A 17,462-nucleotide genomic window follows, 5' to 3' on the forward strand; every position below is an offset into this window, starting at 1 on the left:
TACTTCTCCTCTTATAAAATGTATATTTTCTTTTATTAACAAAAATTTAGACTGAAAATTTTCAGAAGCCAAATGAAAAATATGAGAGAGTACTTTAGATTTCAACTTCTTTTAGATAAGTAATTGAAACATTTTAATCAAGTCATAATAAAGGATATATTCCAGTGATGATTACTTCTCCTCTTATAAAATGTATATTTTCTTTTATTAACAAAAATTTAGACTGAAAATTTTCAGAAGCCAAATGAAAAATATGAGAGAGTACTTAAGTTTTCAAAATTCTTCTAAAACTTATTCCAGCAAAAACGTCTGACTACTACTGTTCTAGATGTGGGGACACCTGACACTTTCTGCATCATTTTTGGCCTCTGGTGTGGCCAATGACGTGTAGGAGAGAAGCAGTCCATCTGGATAAGTCACACACTCCTGGATAGGCGGGCACCGATCCTTTCAACACATACTACAGAGAACACAGGTGAAGCTCTCCCACTGGCTCTCCTGAAGCATCACCTGCCTCAGTGAGCCTAGGATCTGAGAAAATTACCCAACTCTTCTCCTCCTTAAATTAATGGCTCTACCAATTGGTGGAATGGAGTAAGAAATATATTTTATACACCTCTTGTTACAAAGCACTATAGTAAGTGTCCTTATATGGTTGCAGTTAACACACACTACTAGAAGAATTCTACTTTGATGACATTCTTAGTTTCAATGTACCTAGAAGTGAGAAAAATTCAAATTATCCAAGTACTCCCCAGCACATTATATTAATATTTATATACAGACAACTGATTTTTATATTTGAAGATACTTCTACGTTTTTACTTTATCTAGCCTAAGTTTTGTTCCTTTAAAGTCACGTTAGGATAAAGATTTAAAATACTAACCAAAGGTTTCATAAGGTTCTTCATCTTTCTCATTTTCACCCAGCCTGCCAATGCTTGAGCTATCAGAATCATCAGGAAATTCAAACACATCAGAAGGCTTGTGCTTTTGACCAGTTTTCTAAAAGTGAATAAAGTCAAAGTCACTGAATTGGCTGTCACAAAGAACATTACAAAGCTGATAATTATTTAGCAAGGATATTCTTGCTATCACTGCTGCCCAAAGAAGCAATCCTTATACAGGAGATGATGGATACACTGACTACCCTGACTGGGTCATTAGACAACATATGTATGTATCGAAACATCAAATTGTATCCCATAAATATGCACAATTATTATGCATCAGTTTAAATAAATAAATAAAAGAAGCGATCCTTAACACTTTTTTGGGAAAACAGACTCCATTGATAATCTAAGGCAGGGATTGGCAAACTTTTTCTATAAAGGACCAGAGAGTAAATATTTTAAGCTTTGTAGGCCATAAGTTTTCCGTTATGCCCACTAACTCTGCCATTGCAGAGTGAAAGCAGACAGTGACAATGCAAAAAAGAATGTGCATGGATGTGTTCCAATAAAATTTGACTTACGGACACTGAAATTTTAATTTCATATCATTTTCACATGTCATGATATATTTTTATTTTATTTCAAGCATTTAAAAATATAAAAACCATTCTTAGCATGCATGGCTGTACAAAAACAGGTGGCAGGGAACTGTGGCTCATGCCTGTAATCCCAGTGCTCCGGGAGGCTAAGGCAGGAGGATTACTTGAGGCCAGGAGTTCGAGACCAGCCTGGGCAACAGAGCGAGACCCCCACCTCTACAAAAAATTAAAAAAATTAGCCAGGTGTGGTAGCACAAGCCTATAGTTCCAACTGTTCAGGAAGCGGAGGCAGGAAGATTGCCTGAGCCCAGGAGTTGGAGGCTGGAGTGAGCTATGATCGCACCACTGCATGTCAGCCTGGGCAACAGGGTGAGAATTTGTCTCTAAACAAAAAAATAAATAAAAATTAAAAAATTAAAAAAAAAAAAAAAGATTTGGCCCACAGGCCATAGTTTGCCTAGACCCCTGACCTAGGGAAAGCAATGGGCCCTCTCCCCAGAAATATTTCCATATACCTGAAATTTTGTAAGCAGTTTTGAGGGTACACAGGAGTAAAAACTCCTGACTAAAGGAGACACACCAGGGTTTCCAGTTCAATATACTGATAAGCCCATGAAGTTTGCTACCCCAAATCCTAATGAAAGACAAAAACATACAGGAGAAAATCTTCCATAGTAGTTCTGGGAAATGTGGAAGGATACTATTATCCATATGACAATAAGAAAATTCTGTAAGATATAAAGGATGAAGAAATAAAACTGGCAAACAAAACAAAAACTTTACCATAGCCACTCACTGAAAAAATCGTTCCTGGAGTGCTTGGGGGTGGAATGCCAGAAAAGAGCTGGCAGACCTTCCACTCTCTCGAAGGCGAAAGGGGCCTCCACCACATGGAAGGCAGCTTCCTTGCAGAGGGAGGACAGGAAAGCTGAAGAAACCCATTCCAGGCACTCTGGACTTTCGGCTAAGGCAGGCTGGGAACAGGGCTAAAGAGCTTAGAGAAATCCCCCCAAGGCAAACTGGATTTCAGCTACCAAGGGCAGAGGGGCAGGGCAGGAGAGCTGAGAAAGCCACCCCAAGAACCAGCGGGCTAAGGCTGAGGTGGCAGCAGAGCACCAGGCAAAATTTCACAGAGAGGAAAAAAACCATCTTCTGAGGGCTGGGATCAGGGACACAGTGTAGAGAGAGACCACCTGAGACAGAGGAAGCCAGAGGCAGAACAGAGCAGAAAGAACTCTCAACTGCCTGGCAACCTGAACAACAGGCAGTATCATACACGGTGTGAATTCCAGTGCCAACTGGACAAGCCATTGGAAAAGAATTTGGAATTAGCTATCAAGAGTGTTAAAGAAATGCACCTGCCTTTAACATATGTTTGTTTATTCTAAGACTCTATCCTAAAGAAAATTAAAACTGTAATGTGGACTAAGTGGAATTTCATGAAATCGTAAATAATTGTTGAAACATAGAGTAATGGCTTTAAGTCAAAAAAGCAAAATACATAAAAGTCGTACACTTTTTACATGATGTCAATTATGTAAATGAAAATAAAACGTAGGCTCAGGAAAAAAGAAGGTTCTAAAATGTTCACAAAGGTCATTTTCTCCTTTATATTAAAAAAAAGTGTGAGGGAAAGGAATATACTTTTTCCCTACAATAAACATTGAGCTTACCAAGTGAAGTCTACAAAATTCTGAGGTGCCCACAGAATGTTATTTTGTATTGTCAATAATGAGAAAATTACATTAAAACATAGAAAGACAACTTACATCTTTCACGGAATGTGTTCTTCCTAAAGTGTTCTTTGAATATCTTGCACTATTAAACAGAAAAAAAAATTTAAAAAACCATGCACACACACAACAGTTAGGAAATATTTAAATTATTGGGGAAAACACTATAATTTGTGACCCTTTCCAAGCATTTTCTTTCCAAATTATCTTCCTTATCAGTTGCACTAATAGTGTGCGTCCAATGAAATTTAGGTTATGGTAAAATCCTTTTAGAAAGCAGAACCTGTACCCTACAAATTTAATTATACTTCTTATAGGCCAAATCCTATCATCAATGTATAAAATAACATACCTCTTTCGTGAGGGACGTGAAAAACTCCTAATCATGCTGTTATCCCGTTTCCCTGAGGTCCTAATCAGCAATTATTGACTTTTGCTGCAGAACTGAGCAAAGGGGAGGTACACGAACACTGAGCACCTGACACCAGTTCCGCACTAATGTGTTTTGGAGGGAAGGAACGAATAGGTTTCACGAGTCTCAAACTCCAGAGTTAAAAAAAGACAACAAAAACCACTGGCCTATCAGTTGAACTCTTTTCAGCTGACATTCAAGGCTACTATATTCTTTTCTAAGCCTCTTCTCCACTGGGCGTCTTCAGTTCTTCTCCACGGGCCACAGGGGTTTAGTCTCAGTTTTCCCCACCCCCAGCTTCCATCCCAAACCCGCACCTACAAACACCGCCTTCTCCAGGCAGGCTTCCCACAGCCCAGGAGGAGCTCCTCGGTGTACGGTTTTGTGTACCGTCTGTAGCAAGCCAAGGCTCTTCTAACCAGGTCCAGACCAGACCTTGGATGGGAATTCGCCACGAATCCATGAAGACTAACATTTTAGAGCGCAGTTTTGCAACCTATTTCTAAATACATGCCCTTTTTGATAAAAATAAACTGCTTGACCCACCCTGGAATGCCGGTTTAACAAGAGGCAGCTTGGCCCCCCAGCCAGAGATTTGTTTCAGTTTACAGTCTATAGTTTGTGTTACAAAAACAGCAGGGTCTTCAAAATACGAATACTATCAGCTAGAGTGCAAATGTCACTAGAACACGTCTGGCAAACAGCAGACATTTAATAATGACTTGTTGAATATTTTGTTTTCAAACTAGTATTTTGAGACCTACTACTTTAGACTACGCTCACTCACACAAAGTAATGCGAACACTAGCTTTCTCTCCTACCTGCTGGATAGTTTTAAGCCGTAACTCCTTTAATCTAGGAAGTTCAGACTATTAACATATCCGTTTTACAGGCGTGAAACGAGGCCCTGAGCGATTAGCTACTCAGCCGAGTCCCACAGCTGCAGCACGAACGGCTCCAAGAGGCACAAACCGCGGCGGAGTGGCAAAAGCTAAAGCACGCCTCCAGCCCCGCGCTCCGAGGATCGGCCGTACTTACCCCGCACGCCCGGGTACCCGCACCCGCCGCCGTGGCGCCATCGGGTCGTTCTCTGCGCCGGCGCCGTCCGAAGCTCCCGCCAAGACCCGCGCCGCTCAGAGCAGCCAATCCGGGCGGAGCGTGTGCGCTCCGCCCCTGGGCTTCTTTCCGGAGCGAGCCCAGGCTCCTCCCCAGCCTGGAGCGTGACAGAAAACCCGGCCTGGATATCCGACCACAACGGAGCTGGAGTCCATGCCTTACAACCCGTCGCTGACGGTTCGTGAGACGTCAAAGATTTTCCGGGCTTTCCCTCCCACCCGCACCGCCAGTTTACCTTCGCTATAAAACCCGGAAGTCGCGTGAGCCCGCACCTCAGGGGCGGGGAAAGGGGAGGGGCTAGAAGGTAACAGGTGGAGCCAGACCCGGGGAGGGAGCTGCAGCTGTGGGGCTCCGGAGCGGTTGTCTAGCAATGCATTGCATTTGGTGCCTGGCACCCTGCTGTCTTTAATCTGCAGTGTGAGCTTGGCTTGTTGTTTTACCTCTATTCCAGTATCTTCATTTGTAAATATGCAGGGTCCTTTATGGAGCTAATATTCTCCGATTCTTTTCTTTCTGTTAAAATTTTATGATAACGCAAAAGAATAAAATTGAACCCTTACCTTACACCCTATATAAAAATTAACTCAAAATGGATCAAAGACCTAAACATAAGAGCTAAAACTATAAAACTCTTAGAAGAAAACATAGGGCAAAAGCTTCATGAACTTGGCAATGATTTCTTGGATATGATACCAAAAGCACAGTTTGGGATGATGAATGGTGGTGGATGGTTGTGCAACAAGGTCAATGTACTTGATGTCACAGAACTGTATACTTAAAAATGATTAAAATGTTAAATTTTATGTTAGGTATATTTTACAATAAAAAACATAACATGTTTCATGCATACAAAAGAATATAACATATATAATGTGAAGATAAAAACAAACACCCATGCACCCATCACTGTATTGGGACATAAATCATTATTTTATATAATTCTTGAGCACCCCTCTGAATGGCACCCTTCTTCCCCCAAGAATAACCACTCTTCTGATTTTATGTTTATCACTCCTATGCTTTTCTACCTTGCTATATCCCTAAATAATGTATTAATTTTTGTGTGTTTCTAAACTTTATATAAATGATATTTGGTAAGCATTCCACAAGTGCCCTTTCTTACTCAAAGCTATAACTTTTGTATTTATCCACATTGTATCCACAGCACATGTAGTGTAGTTCATTCATTTTCATTGTCTGTGGAACACATTAGGTAAATATACCACATTTTATTTATCTTTTGTGTATGGATACATCAGTTGTTTTCAGTCCTTTGCTATTACCAACGATGCAGCACTAAACAATCTCGTGTGTGTCTTGCAGAGCACATGTCTTTCTCTAGGGAAAGATTCAGCAGTGATATTACTGCTATGTAGGCTACAGACATTTTCAGTTTTATGTGATAATGCCAAATTTTACACATTGTTTTGTAGATTATACAATTGACATGACCATCAGCAGAGCAGTGTGTAAGACTCCCCTTGGCTCTGCATACTTTCTTTTTTTCTTTTTTTTTTTTGAGACAGAGTCTCACTCTGTTGCCCAGGCTAGAGTGCCGTGACATCTGCCTAGCTCACAGCAACCTCAAACTCCTGGGCTCAAGCCATCCTCCTGCCTCAGCCTCCGGAGTAGCTGGGACTACAGGCATGCGCCACCATGCCCGGCTAATTTTTTCTATATGTTTTTAGTTGTCCAGCCAATTTCTTTCTATTTTCAGTAGAGACAGGGTCTCGCTGTTGCTCAGGCTGGTCTCGAACTCCTGAGCTCAAAGGATCCTCCTGCGTTGGCCTCCCAGAGTGCTAGGATTACAGGCATGGGCCATAGTGCCTGGCCCACATACTTTCAAATACTTAGCAATTTCAAGAGTTTTTCATTTTTTACCTATCTAGTGAGTTATAATGGTAACTTCTTGTGTTTTTGGTTTGCCTTTCTCTGAAGTTGATCATCTTTTCATTGTTTTTTCTCCCCCTCACCCCCACTTCAATGAGCACCAGAATCTTTTCATTGTTTATGGGTCATTCCTGTTTCCTCTTCAGTGAAATGCTTGTTCACCCTACTCAGAAATCATCTGTGTCAGTGCCATTGAAGGGTAAATCGCCTTGAGGTATTGAAGGTAGTTCCTCATCGATGGGTAGAAATAGGGTTCCTGGAGCCACTGAAAGTTGTCACCCTTAGGAGAGTGGGTAGGTTGCTCCATTTTCTGAGAAAGGAGATACAGTCAAAACTTTTATGCTTGTAACAGAGTAGTCACCCCTCGTGCCATAGATATGGAAGGGAAATATTGACAGTGGGGAATATGTAGCAGAGGGAATGGCCTGAAAAAACAGTAAAAATGTTTTGTCTCTTTAAAATCTTCTCACTCTTTTTGAGAACTAAAACCTGTCTCAGGCCAGTGGTCGGGAGGGGCAGGGGAATGTCCTTTGTTCTTTGTCCTGCAAAAGAACTGTCTGGGAGGAGGGCACACGTCCTGAGTGGAGGTCACAGGACTGTCGTAGGCAGAAATGGGACCGAGATGGGACCATTAGAAGCTGAGAACCCACCCTTTAAAAGCTCCGTATTTCTGTTTATCATTAGGACGAAGGCATTATAGACAGTAGTCTCCATCCTCCTCATTGGCTGGCAAATTAATAAAACTCTTTCCTTCTCCTCAAACCATTTTTTCTCGTTTTTCTGATGTGGCCTCAAGGACAAGTGCTGAGCTTTCAGTAACATGCTTGCGAGTCTGAAAAAAGACACTATCCAGCTGTCAAGACAGAAAGGGCTTCAGCCAGATAGGTTTAAATAATAAAAGGGATTCATGAACCCGTGTTCCTGAGAAGTCCAGAGGTAGAATGGGTGTCAAGCTCGGTTTGATCCAGAGGTTTAAGAAGCCATCAGGGCTCTGAGTCCACTTTCTTGCCCTTCTTGTATGTCAACTTTTCCTCAGACTGGGTCCTCGCCCTGTCACCATCATCTTCTCCCTGATTTACCGAGCTTTTACAATGTATAATCCAGGCAGTGTTCCAGGTGCTTAGAATCTATTAACTCATTTACTCCTCTCAATAACCCTATGTGGTAGGCACCATAATCTCACTGTACATCTGGGGATACCGAGGACCAGTCCTGCTGTTAGAAAGTGGTGGTGCCTGACGTCGATCCTGGGAGTCTGGCCCAGAGCTTGCACCTGCCAGCATCCCAATTCCCACGTCTGAACTCTGCCCCAGAGAAAGAGACTCGCCATCTCTCAGCACTCCCGGAAAAGGGTCTGACGTACCTACCTGTGTTAGTCGGGGTTCTCCAGAGAAACAGAACCAATATATACGTGGAGGGAGGCAAGGAGGGAAAGGAGAGAGAGAGAGAGATGTCAAGGAATTGCCAGCATGATCGTGGAGGCTGGCAAGCCTGAAATCTCTAGGACAGGCCGGCAGGCTGGAAATTCAGGTAAGAATGGAAGTTGCTGTGTTGCGTCCATAATCTGCAGAGCAGACCAAGCAGGCTGGAAACTCAGGTAGAGTTTCTATGTTGCAGGCTTGAGGAGAATTCCTTCTTCAGAAAACCTTAGTCTTTTTCTTTTTAAGGCCTTCAACTGATTGGATGAGGCCCACCCACATGACAGAGGGCAATCTGCTTTAGTTAAAGTCTACTGATTAAAATATTAATCACTTCTAAAAAATACCTTCATGGCATGGTGTTTGACCAAACAATTGGGCACTATATCCTGGCCAAGTTGACATAAGACATTGACTGTCACACTTCCCCTGAACCAAACCCTGGGGCCAAGGAAATGGAATACACCCATTAGCTTCCTGGAACCACATGGATTCTCACTAGAACTGGGGTGTCTGTACATGGGGAAAGGGGAAATGGATGCTGCAAGACAGACACCTCAAATTCACAACAGAAACTTGCCCAAGGTTGTAGAGCTAGTCACAGGGAAGCCAGGATTCCAACCCAGGTACTCTAACACCCAAACTCACCTTGGTTCCACCCCACCATGCTGCTTTCTCAGTTAAACCATTAGCTTAGAACAGTGATGGTCAGTTTGGGTGGGGGGAGGTCAGAGAGAAAGGGTATTCCAGGGTCTCGGATTGGTGTAGATGATAAAGCAAGTCAATACTGTATCAGGAGGAAGACTCCAGTCTGCTTGGTCGGAGGCTGTGTGAGAACAGCCATCTTTAAGTTCTGTTGGTCATCTGTGTTGTTGAGTATGGAGACCAGAACACCTTCATGAACTTCTGGATATGCAAAGCCAGGTGTAGAGCGTAGTTCGGGGTGGGAGGAGAACACAAAGGCTCATCAGAAAACATGAATGAAAGCATGGGGATGGGGTAGGGAGGGGAAGGGCCCAGCAGAGGAGAAGCTGCAGCCAGTGAGAAAAGGAGCCCTCCCGCAAGGAGGATGTTGGGCTACTTTTTAGGGAAGCCGTGGCCAGTATTTCCTGTTTTAAGAAGGTGCCTGTGTTGTGCTGGCGGCTTTCCACTGCCGTTTGTGAATGTTTGCTAAGTCAACAGCCTTGTGTCAGGGTGCGTGGGGGCAGTGAGGAATGAAGGGAAGTGTTCAGGATAGGTTGAAGTGTGGGTGTTGGAGCAAGACAGGCGCTGAGGACAGGGGCTGAGACCACAGGAGTGGAGGCAGCGGGGTCGGGGGCCCTGGAGGTGACCCTGGACGTGACCTGGTGAGCAACCACTGAGGAGCCTCCGATGTACCAGAGAACAGGTGGCCTTGGGATGCTGGGGGACACCTAGGTAGCAGGTCCTTAAATTATATACATTTATGTTTGGGAAATGCAAAAAAAACCAACCAAACAAACAAACAAACTATTGCTTTTATCATACAAACTACAGAAAATAAGGAACTACAAAACTTCTTGGATGCTTGGGATAAATTGAGTGATTGAGCATGGACGGTTTCCTATGGAAATATATCTTCCCTGTGGAGAGGGTTAATGTATATATTAGTTCCATATTTTTGAATTATTTGTTTGATGTTAAGTGAGAATATTATTCTTTATCTTACAGGATAATCATAAAGACAAGAAGTAAAGAATATGGAGGTCCCTAGATACACGTAAGGGCTTATCATTCCTTAGTGTGTCTCTTTGCTTTTTTCTAGTGAGCATTTCTGTAGAACTTTCTGTTCAGCACTGTGTCCACCAGAGGGCAGATAAAGAAAAGGCCTGGAGATCTGAAAATGTCATTGGAGAACAGAAATACTCATTTTCAGACATGGTAAATATTGATTCCGTTCAAGAAGGTTAATAAGACTAGAGATTTTTTTTTTTTTTTTTGAGACAGAGTCTTGCTTTGTCACCTGGGCTAGAGTGCAGTGGTGTCATCATAGCTCACTGCAATTTCACACTCGTGGGCTCATGCGATCCTTCTGCCTCAACCTCCCAAGAAGCTGGAACTATAGGTTTTTGCCACCACATCCAGCTAATTTTCCCATTTTTCGGAAAGATGGGGTCTCACTCTTGCTCAGACTGGTCTTGAATTCCTGGCCTCAAGTGATCCTCCTGCCTCAGCCTCCCAGATTGCTAGGATTACAGGTGTGAGCCACTGCGCCCAGCCAAGACTAGATATTTTTTTTTTTTTTCCTTTTGTACTAAGTTTTTAATTGCAAAAAGAGGCAGGTCAGGGACACACTGGAAATCTGATTCCATATCAGATCCTAATGAAAAAGAATGAATTTTAACTGGTCAAAGGAGTTTTTTTCTTTTTTTCATTAGTACATAATTTGAAAAGTTTAGTAGCTTCACAGTAGCCACCGTCAGCATTAGGCAAGCAGATTATTCTTGTAAAATGTTAGCAGATGGGTCTGGGCTGTGCTTTGCTTCCATGCCTGCTTTACTAAAGCCCAAAAAATCTTCAGGATTTCCTTCATTGATTTCATATCTTCATGAGGCTTCCTCTGGCTGCCAGGCTGCAGAAACTTCTTCACGGTGGGGAGGTTGCTGATTCTGGTTTGCAGGGCCTTCAGCAAAGGGAAGCTGGCGGTGAGGCTGGGGTCAAACTCCTCCAAGTTGCAGATAAGTTCGACCAGGTGAATGTCAGCCCGGCTCAGCCTGTTGCCAACAAGGTAATCTTGTCCGTGGCTCTTTAACACTTTTTCAAAGGCCGGGAAATAGCAATTGGTTGTTTTCTCTTTGAGCAAGGCCAGCTGGGCGACTTGCTCCTCAGGTGGATGCGTGAACAGCATAATGATGATTTCGTTCAAATCCGCCATGCCTTCCACATACATGTCTATCAGGGCTCTCTCCTTTAAGTCCTTCCCATAGAGGTTGTACTTGCTGGCGATGTAGTTGAGGATGGCTCTTGTCTGCACCAGCTCCATCCCATCAATCTCGACCATTGGTACTTGCTGGGACATCAGACGCCCATCATTTCTTAACTTATCCAAATCTTCTGCTGATTCTAAAAATATCTCTTCGAACTCTATCTACTCCAGCTGCAGCCAAGAGCCACCGGATGGCCTCCATTCTGCCCCGTCCATCATAGTAGTGCAGCTTGGGCTTCGCCGCCATAATAGTAGTCTCTTGTCTTCTAATTAAGTCCTGGCTGCGTCTCTAGAGGCTCAGCTCCTCCAGGCCCCAAGACTAGATATTTTAACTGCCCTTGCTTAACAAATGTTTTCCCTTCATGTAAATGATATTCTTCCATAATTTATCAAATCCAACCTTGTAAACTTCCCTTAAGGCAAAGAATATGATTTTCTATTGTGGAGAGGAAAATAATTTATTTCTCAAATTTTTCTACTTTCTTATTTAACTTCCTACAGCACCTACTAATTATTGGGTACGCAGGAATATATCACTAAACTTGACAGTTTAACAAACTAAAGTCATTATCTGTTTTAAACAGGCCAGTACTCAGCATCTGTAACTATGACACTGCAAAACAAACTTGAAAGGTCCCAGGAGGGTAAGGGTGGGGGCAGAGGAGGACACTTTCTCTTGGATGTTTCCTTTAAGAAAGAGGAAATAAAGGCCAGGCGCTGTGGCTCATGCCTGTAATCCTAACACTCTGGGAGGTGGAGGCTGGAAGATCAAAGATCACTTGAGGCCAGGAATTGGAGACAAGTCTGAGCAAGAGAAAGACCCTATCTCTACAAAACACAGAAAAATAAACCAGGCATGGTGGTATGCACCTGTAGTCCCAGCTACTTGGGAGGCTGAGGCAGGAGGATCATTTGGGCCCAGCAGTTTGAGGTTGCAGTGAGCTATGATGATGCCACTGCACTCTAGCCTAGGTGACAAAGCGAGACCCCGTCTCAAAAGCAAAAAAAAAAAAGGAAAAGAAAAAGAGGAAATAAAATCCAGAAAGGAAGTACGCCTGGGTGTCTTTTAAAGTTAAAGGGCAGAAAGATTTTTCCATCGTAGCAAACTGCATTGACATTAGATCCTTTCCAATGTCACTTGCTTCTCAACATTTCCCTGGCACTGTTACTCGACTACTAAACTTATCTGCTCTGCAACTAATGTTGTTATACTTTTTCCAGACCTAACTGGCACGGCTCCTACCCAAGCTGAGCTCACATGGCTAACTAGGTCTGATCAGTACATCATGACCAAGCAATGTCACATGTTTCAGATTCCATTCCCAGCTGCCTGAAGGGCTAAGAGAGTCTGGTGCTGGAATCCTGGCAGGAGCATTCTAGCAAAATCCAGGATTTCTTTAGCTAAGGAATGGCAGACTCCCAACCTGCACAGGAAATAATTGTATACCTCAGACTGATGTAAAAGAACCCAGTGAGTGCATAAGCTGAGAAAGAGAAAACGAAAGGACATCCCAAAGATTTTCTTAAGGAGAGAAAAATAAGGAAAGAAATAAAATTTCTACAGTAGAGACTTTGTCTCCATAACTCTTCCTCAAGCTGTGGTTAGAAAAGAACTTTCTAGAAAAAGTTTTCATTTTTTGAATGAGCTTGCTCACTCTGACATCACTTTTTTTTTTAGCGATCCTCCTGCCTCAGCCTTCCGAATAGTTGGGACTATTTGTGCACGCCACCACACCCGGTGAATTTTTAATATTTATTTTGTAGAGACAGGGTCTCAATACTGCCCAGGCTAGTCTTGAAGTCCTGGCTTCAAGTGATCCTCCTGCCTCAGCCTCCCAAAGTGCTGGGATTCCAGGCATGAGCCACTGCACTCGGCCTGACATGACTTCTGGTTGGCCTGAAAACCCGCACAGCTGTGAGGCTGACCTTGTTTGAAGGGTTCCCAGCAACCAGTGTCCTTACCTCAGGAACCCTCTCTGCTCAGGCACGAATGCAATCAGCAGATGGTGTCCGTCAGACGGACTTCCAGGTGATGCAGAAACCTTCTTCCCAGACCCCTCTCTAGAAGGAAAGCCTCTGGCTGCTGCCCTGTACCTCATGGGCCAGCTCCTCCCACCCAGTTAACCTTGTCACTTAGCATAAATATCATCACCACCCTACTCCCACCTCACACCACTGCTGGGCCACAGTCATGCTCAACTCTGTTTCTGGGGCTTGGAGAATCAGAGAAGGCTTCCTGGAGGAAGTGTCACCTACAGTCCTACTGAAGGAGTAGGAGCAGCCAGGCCAGGGTGCTTTGCAGAGAGCAGGATCAGTAAGTTCAGTGTGGCTGGAACAGAGTTGGGAGGGGGCAAACGATGACACTAGGTACCCAAGCAGGGGTCCTCCCAGTCCTTGCTCCTTCAAGTACAGTACACAAGCAGGCGGCACTGGTGTTGCCGGGAGCTGGTGAGCAATGCAGAGTTGCAGGCCTGATTCCAGATTTATTGCACCAGAACCTGCATTTTAAAATCCCGAGGTGATCTGATGCACAGTACAGTGTGAAAAGCCCTCCTCGAACTACAGTTCAGACTCTAGAGCCATGGGAAGCAGGAGAGTCACTTGGTAAGACTTGTGATTTAGGAAAATCATTCCTGCTGCAAAGGGGGTAAATTAGCAGAGACCAGCACAGGTGACAAGGAGGCCAGCTAAGAGGCTGGTGCGCTTGTCCTGGCAAGAGAGGGCCTCTGCCCTGAGTAGCGGGCCCGAGGAGCGGAGAGAATAGCGAGAGTTGCTGGACAACAGGAGCAGGCGTGGGCAGGAGCGGGTGGCTGCGGCTGCCTGCGGCAGGCCTGGAGCGGCTCCCAAGCGCGCGGCCCACGACAGCTGAGCCAGGCGGGGCTACGGGGCCGGCAGCTGCGCAGCAGGGTGGGGGAGGGCGGAATCAGTGGGTGTGGGAACGCGAGAGCCTCCAAAACCAGAGTCCCTCTGCGTCTGCACGCACCACCTACGCAGAATGTGAGGGCAAATTCAGCCAGCGTTGGGGGTGGGGGTCTCCCACTCTGCAGGCTCCAGGATAACCTGGAGCTGAGGCTTCTCAGCACTGGGTGCAGGCACAGACTGTCTCGGTGCTGGGACCCTCGGGAGAGGCCCCTCCACTCAGACTCAGGGCTGCAGCCACTCTCCATAGTAACAGCGGAGGCTGAGGCTGAGGGTCGGGAGGCACCCTGGCCAGTCTAGCTGACCCACGGCCCTCGCCTGCCAACGTGCTGCCAAGACCTTCCCTCTACCCACCTGCTCTGCACCGTGACTGGGACAGACTGGCAGACTTCTCCTCCGCTTATGCTGCCACGAAACGAAACAGCAGCTGGTGATGTGGATTAAAACATAAAAAGGAAATTCCAGAGTCCCTGGCATTTATCTTCCTTCCCATTGTGGCATGACTCACTTAAAACTGCGAACAGGTGTATCTGCAAGGGAAAGTCGAACTGCACCTGAGGACTGGCTAAGTAAGAACACTTACTCAACAGAGACTGGAAGCTCAGGGAACTGGGCATCACGCCACAGAGGGGAAGGAACAGCGAAAAAGGTGACCTAGGCACGGAGAGGCCCTGGAGTCCAGCAAAATCCAGCTCAGCCACTTGCTAGGCGTCTGAACTTGGGTAAGCGAGCTGATTCTCCAAGTTGTCATTTCCTCATCCATAACAAGGAGATAATACTTAGCTGAAGAAATAGAAGTGTTCATATAGGAGCTCCCTAATCTTCCCACTGCAATCACCACGGGTCTGCCTGCATCTAACCCACATTTTCCATTCCCTCTCCTGTTGCAACTCAAGCGTCTTATCAATCAATGGCCAATCTCCCCACTTAACTTCGGTTCTAACCCTCCCACCCTCTCCGGACAGCTGTCTTTCCCTTCTTTCCCAGATTATCACTTTCTCTCTCCCTGGATCATTCCCATCAGTGTGTCATTATGCTGTAGTACCTCCCATCCTAGAAACCACCACCACCTGCCAGCAAAAACTCACCTCTCAGCCTCACCCCTCCCACCAGTTACCACCCCTTCACCCGGCTTCCTTCACAGTCAACAAGAGCTGCCCACCCTTCTTCCTGACTCCCCGGGAGTCAAACAGGATCCCTACCCAGCTAAGATAAGGATCTTAATAAATAAAAAAGGCAGAATGCACTGGAAGCTTCACTTGAGATACTGTATATACACAGGGCTTGGGCTTTGGAGGAAGAAAACAAACATCACCACATCAAACATAAATTTAAGAGAAGACAACAGATCTAACTATGACAGGCTTAGAAGAAATTAGGGAATTGATTAATACTTATGGAAAAGAAAATCTTTAAAATGATAACATGAGGAGTAGCGTAGGGATAGAGGAAAAGAAAAAGTTGGCTACTATAAATGAGACACTAAAAACAGTTCTATGGGAAGAATTGTTCTATGGGAAGAGAATGACTAGCATATAGTAGAATTCAATCTACCACAGAACCACCAATTATAGCCAGTGTCTCCTGAAATGTAGCTTTCCAGCAAAGAAGATGCATTTTTAGGACTATCCCTATTATTCACATCATGATTTTCTTCTCTACAAAACATTCGGACTGTTGCCAGAGACAACCGGTGAGAGGCTCGGGTCAGTGTCTGTTGGTGTCAGAGATGACCGAGTTAGAAGAGGGTGACCTGAGTAAGGGGAGGACACAGTTGGGAAGGCTTGGAGGCTGAGGGCCATTCTGCCTCTTTGCGCGAATCACAGGCTGTCTGGAATATTAAACCTGACATTAAAGAGATGCTTCACTCACTCGAAATGCAGAAATATTTATTTTGGTTTCCTTCATTGTTTTTGGAAATTGTTTTGGTTTATAAAACATAGAAATAGCCAACACTTAAAGCAAACACTCAAAACCCCAATGTGACAAATTATTGACTTTTGTGCAATTAAGAATACATATGAAGTTAGGCTACCAAATACTGTTATTACAATGACAATTCTTTAGTGCAAACCCTGTTGTGCTTGTATAATACATGTACTCTCACATATCCAAAAACAGTTGCTTTAAATGTATAAATGACAGCTCAATTCAGTCAAATGTGGCCAAGACTCGAAATAAAGTGAAACGCTGTTATTTTCCCAAATTAATGTAAAAAAAAAAAAAATCCCTTGAGAAGTTAATCCCAGGAAATGATCGTTCCATATTTCTACATCCTAGAATTTTGGCTTGTCAAATACATTTCATAGAAATCAGGTAGCATTATGCTATGAGAACATTTGTTTATTTCTGTCCATTCCAATAAGTACCCGAGTATATCTACTCCCTTAATATTTTTAAAGACATGCTTTGCCTGAGAGTTTATTTTGGAGGGGAGAAAATCAAGTTATTCACAACACGATTTTTTGATATGAAAACCATATTAAAAATCCATTGGCCGTTACACACACAGAGTGAGTGGTTCAGTGAAGATAAAGTAGACAGTTATTCAGGCATCACAGTTGAGCATGGTTGATCCAGGTAATTCTTTCTTTCTTGAAATGCTTGTCTTCACTGTTGAATCTAAGGCAGATTTTTAAATAATCCCTGGGAAGGGAGGGAGGGATTCAGGTCTGGAGAACAGAGCCCGAGAGCATTCTGCCAAGTGAGAATCTGTCGAGACTCCGTACCTGCACTGTTCCGAGTTGGATCTGTCCTTAGGTTTACTGGAAACCTATGCTCCAACAGGAACAAGAGGGGACTGTGGAGAAGAGCATGAGTTTCCTAACCCTTACGAGTCAGTCGGAAGGGCAGCGTGAGTGCCTGTGAGATGGGGAAGGGTCGGTGGCAGGGATTAAAAAAAAATCTCTGGTCCGCTTGTGACATTCTCCAGCCGGGACAGTTGCTCTTGTTTTTAAAAGGACAGCTTCCCTCCAGTGCACTGTACTCTTTAGAGCAGCAGAGGACTGCAGCATTTGCAGCAAGTAGCAGACAGCTCAGAGATAGCAAAGTCCTAACCCCTTGGTTAGAAAAACAGGGAGACAGAAGTTTTAAAACCCGCCTTCTTAACTGAGGGAGTCTCAAATAACTTAACACATTTATAGTTTTTCCTTTACAATTTTTAAGGCTCATTTTGGGAATCGTATATCACCATAAACATGGTCTACAACACGAGGTGACTATAAGGCAGTGTTCCATGTCCTCTAATATTCCTATGACAAGAACCCCGAGTAGACAAGGTAAATGCGCACGTTTCCTTCCCTATGCTTGCTGTCGTCAAAATTACCAACGTGAAGGCCATCAGTAGAACAGGAGACTGTGGGGTGTGCCGTTTCTTCCGACCGTTCTTCCTCACGTTAAACCTTGATGGTGGAATAAAGTTCGTCTATCTGTGACCTGAAATAGTTCCGTAGCTCTGGCCTTTTCGCCTTCATCGTTGGTGTCAGGAGGCCATTGTCAATAGAAAATAATTCAGGATGTATTGCAATGCCTTTGACCT

At 44.2% G+C, this 17,462-nt stretch overlaps 2 protein-coding genes and 1 pseudogene across 3 annotated transcripts in view; all 3 read right to left on the reverse strand.

Annotated features, from left to right (window-relative positions):
• Positions 1-4,716, reverse strand: part of CENPU (centromere protein U) — a 31,622-nt gene extending 26,906 nt beyond the window's left edge. Inside the window, exons 1-3 of the mRNA XM_012643985.1 lie at positions 4,676-4,716; positions 3,262-3,310; positions 888-1,005 (exon numbers count right to left, since the gene is read on the reverse strand). Of these exons, the coding sequence (XP_012499439.1) occupies positions 888-1,005; positions 3,262-3,310; positions 4,676-4,716 (208 nt within the window). The remainder of the gene's footprint in view (positions 1-887; positions 1,006-3,261; positions 3,311-4,675) is intronic.
• A 5,621-nt stretch (positions 4,717-10,337) lies between these two features.
• Positions 10,338-11,261, reverse strand: LOC105810096 (annotated as a pseudogene).
• A 4,531-nt stretch (positions 11,262-15,792) lies between these two features.
• The window catches only part of ACSL1 (acyl-CoA synthetase long-chain family member 1), a 67,752-nt gene continuing 66,082 nt past the window's right edge, over positions 15,793-17,462 (reverse strand). For both annotated transcript variants that reach the window (XM_012644008.1, XM_012644007.1), the window contains one exon: positions 15,793-17,460. In XM_012644008.1, coding sequence (XP_012499462.1) covers positions 17,320-17,460 — 141 coding nt within the window. In that variant the 3' untranslated portion in view covers positions 15,793-17,319. The remainder of the gene's footprint in view (positions 17,461-17,462) is intronic.

This window comes from Propithecus coquereli, unplaced genomic scaffold, assembly GCF_000956105.1.
Source record: "Propithecus coquereli isolate 6110/MARCELLA unplaced genomic scaffold, Pcoq_1.0 Scaffold203, whole genome shotgun sequence".
NCBI classification, from domain to species: domain Eukaryota; kingdom Metazoa; phylum Chordata; class Mammalia; order Primates; family Indriidae; genus Propithecus; species Propithecus coquereli.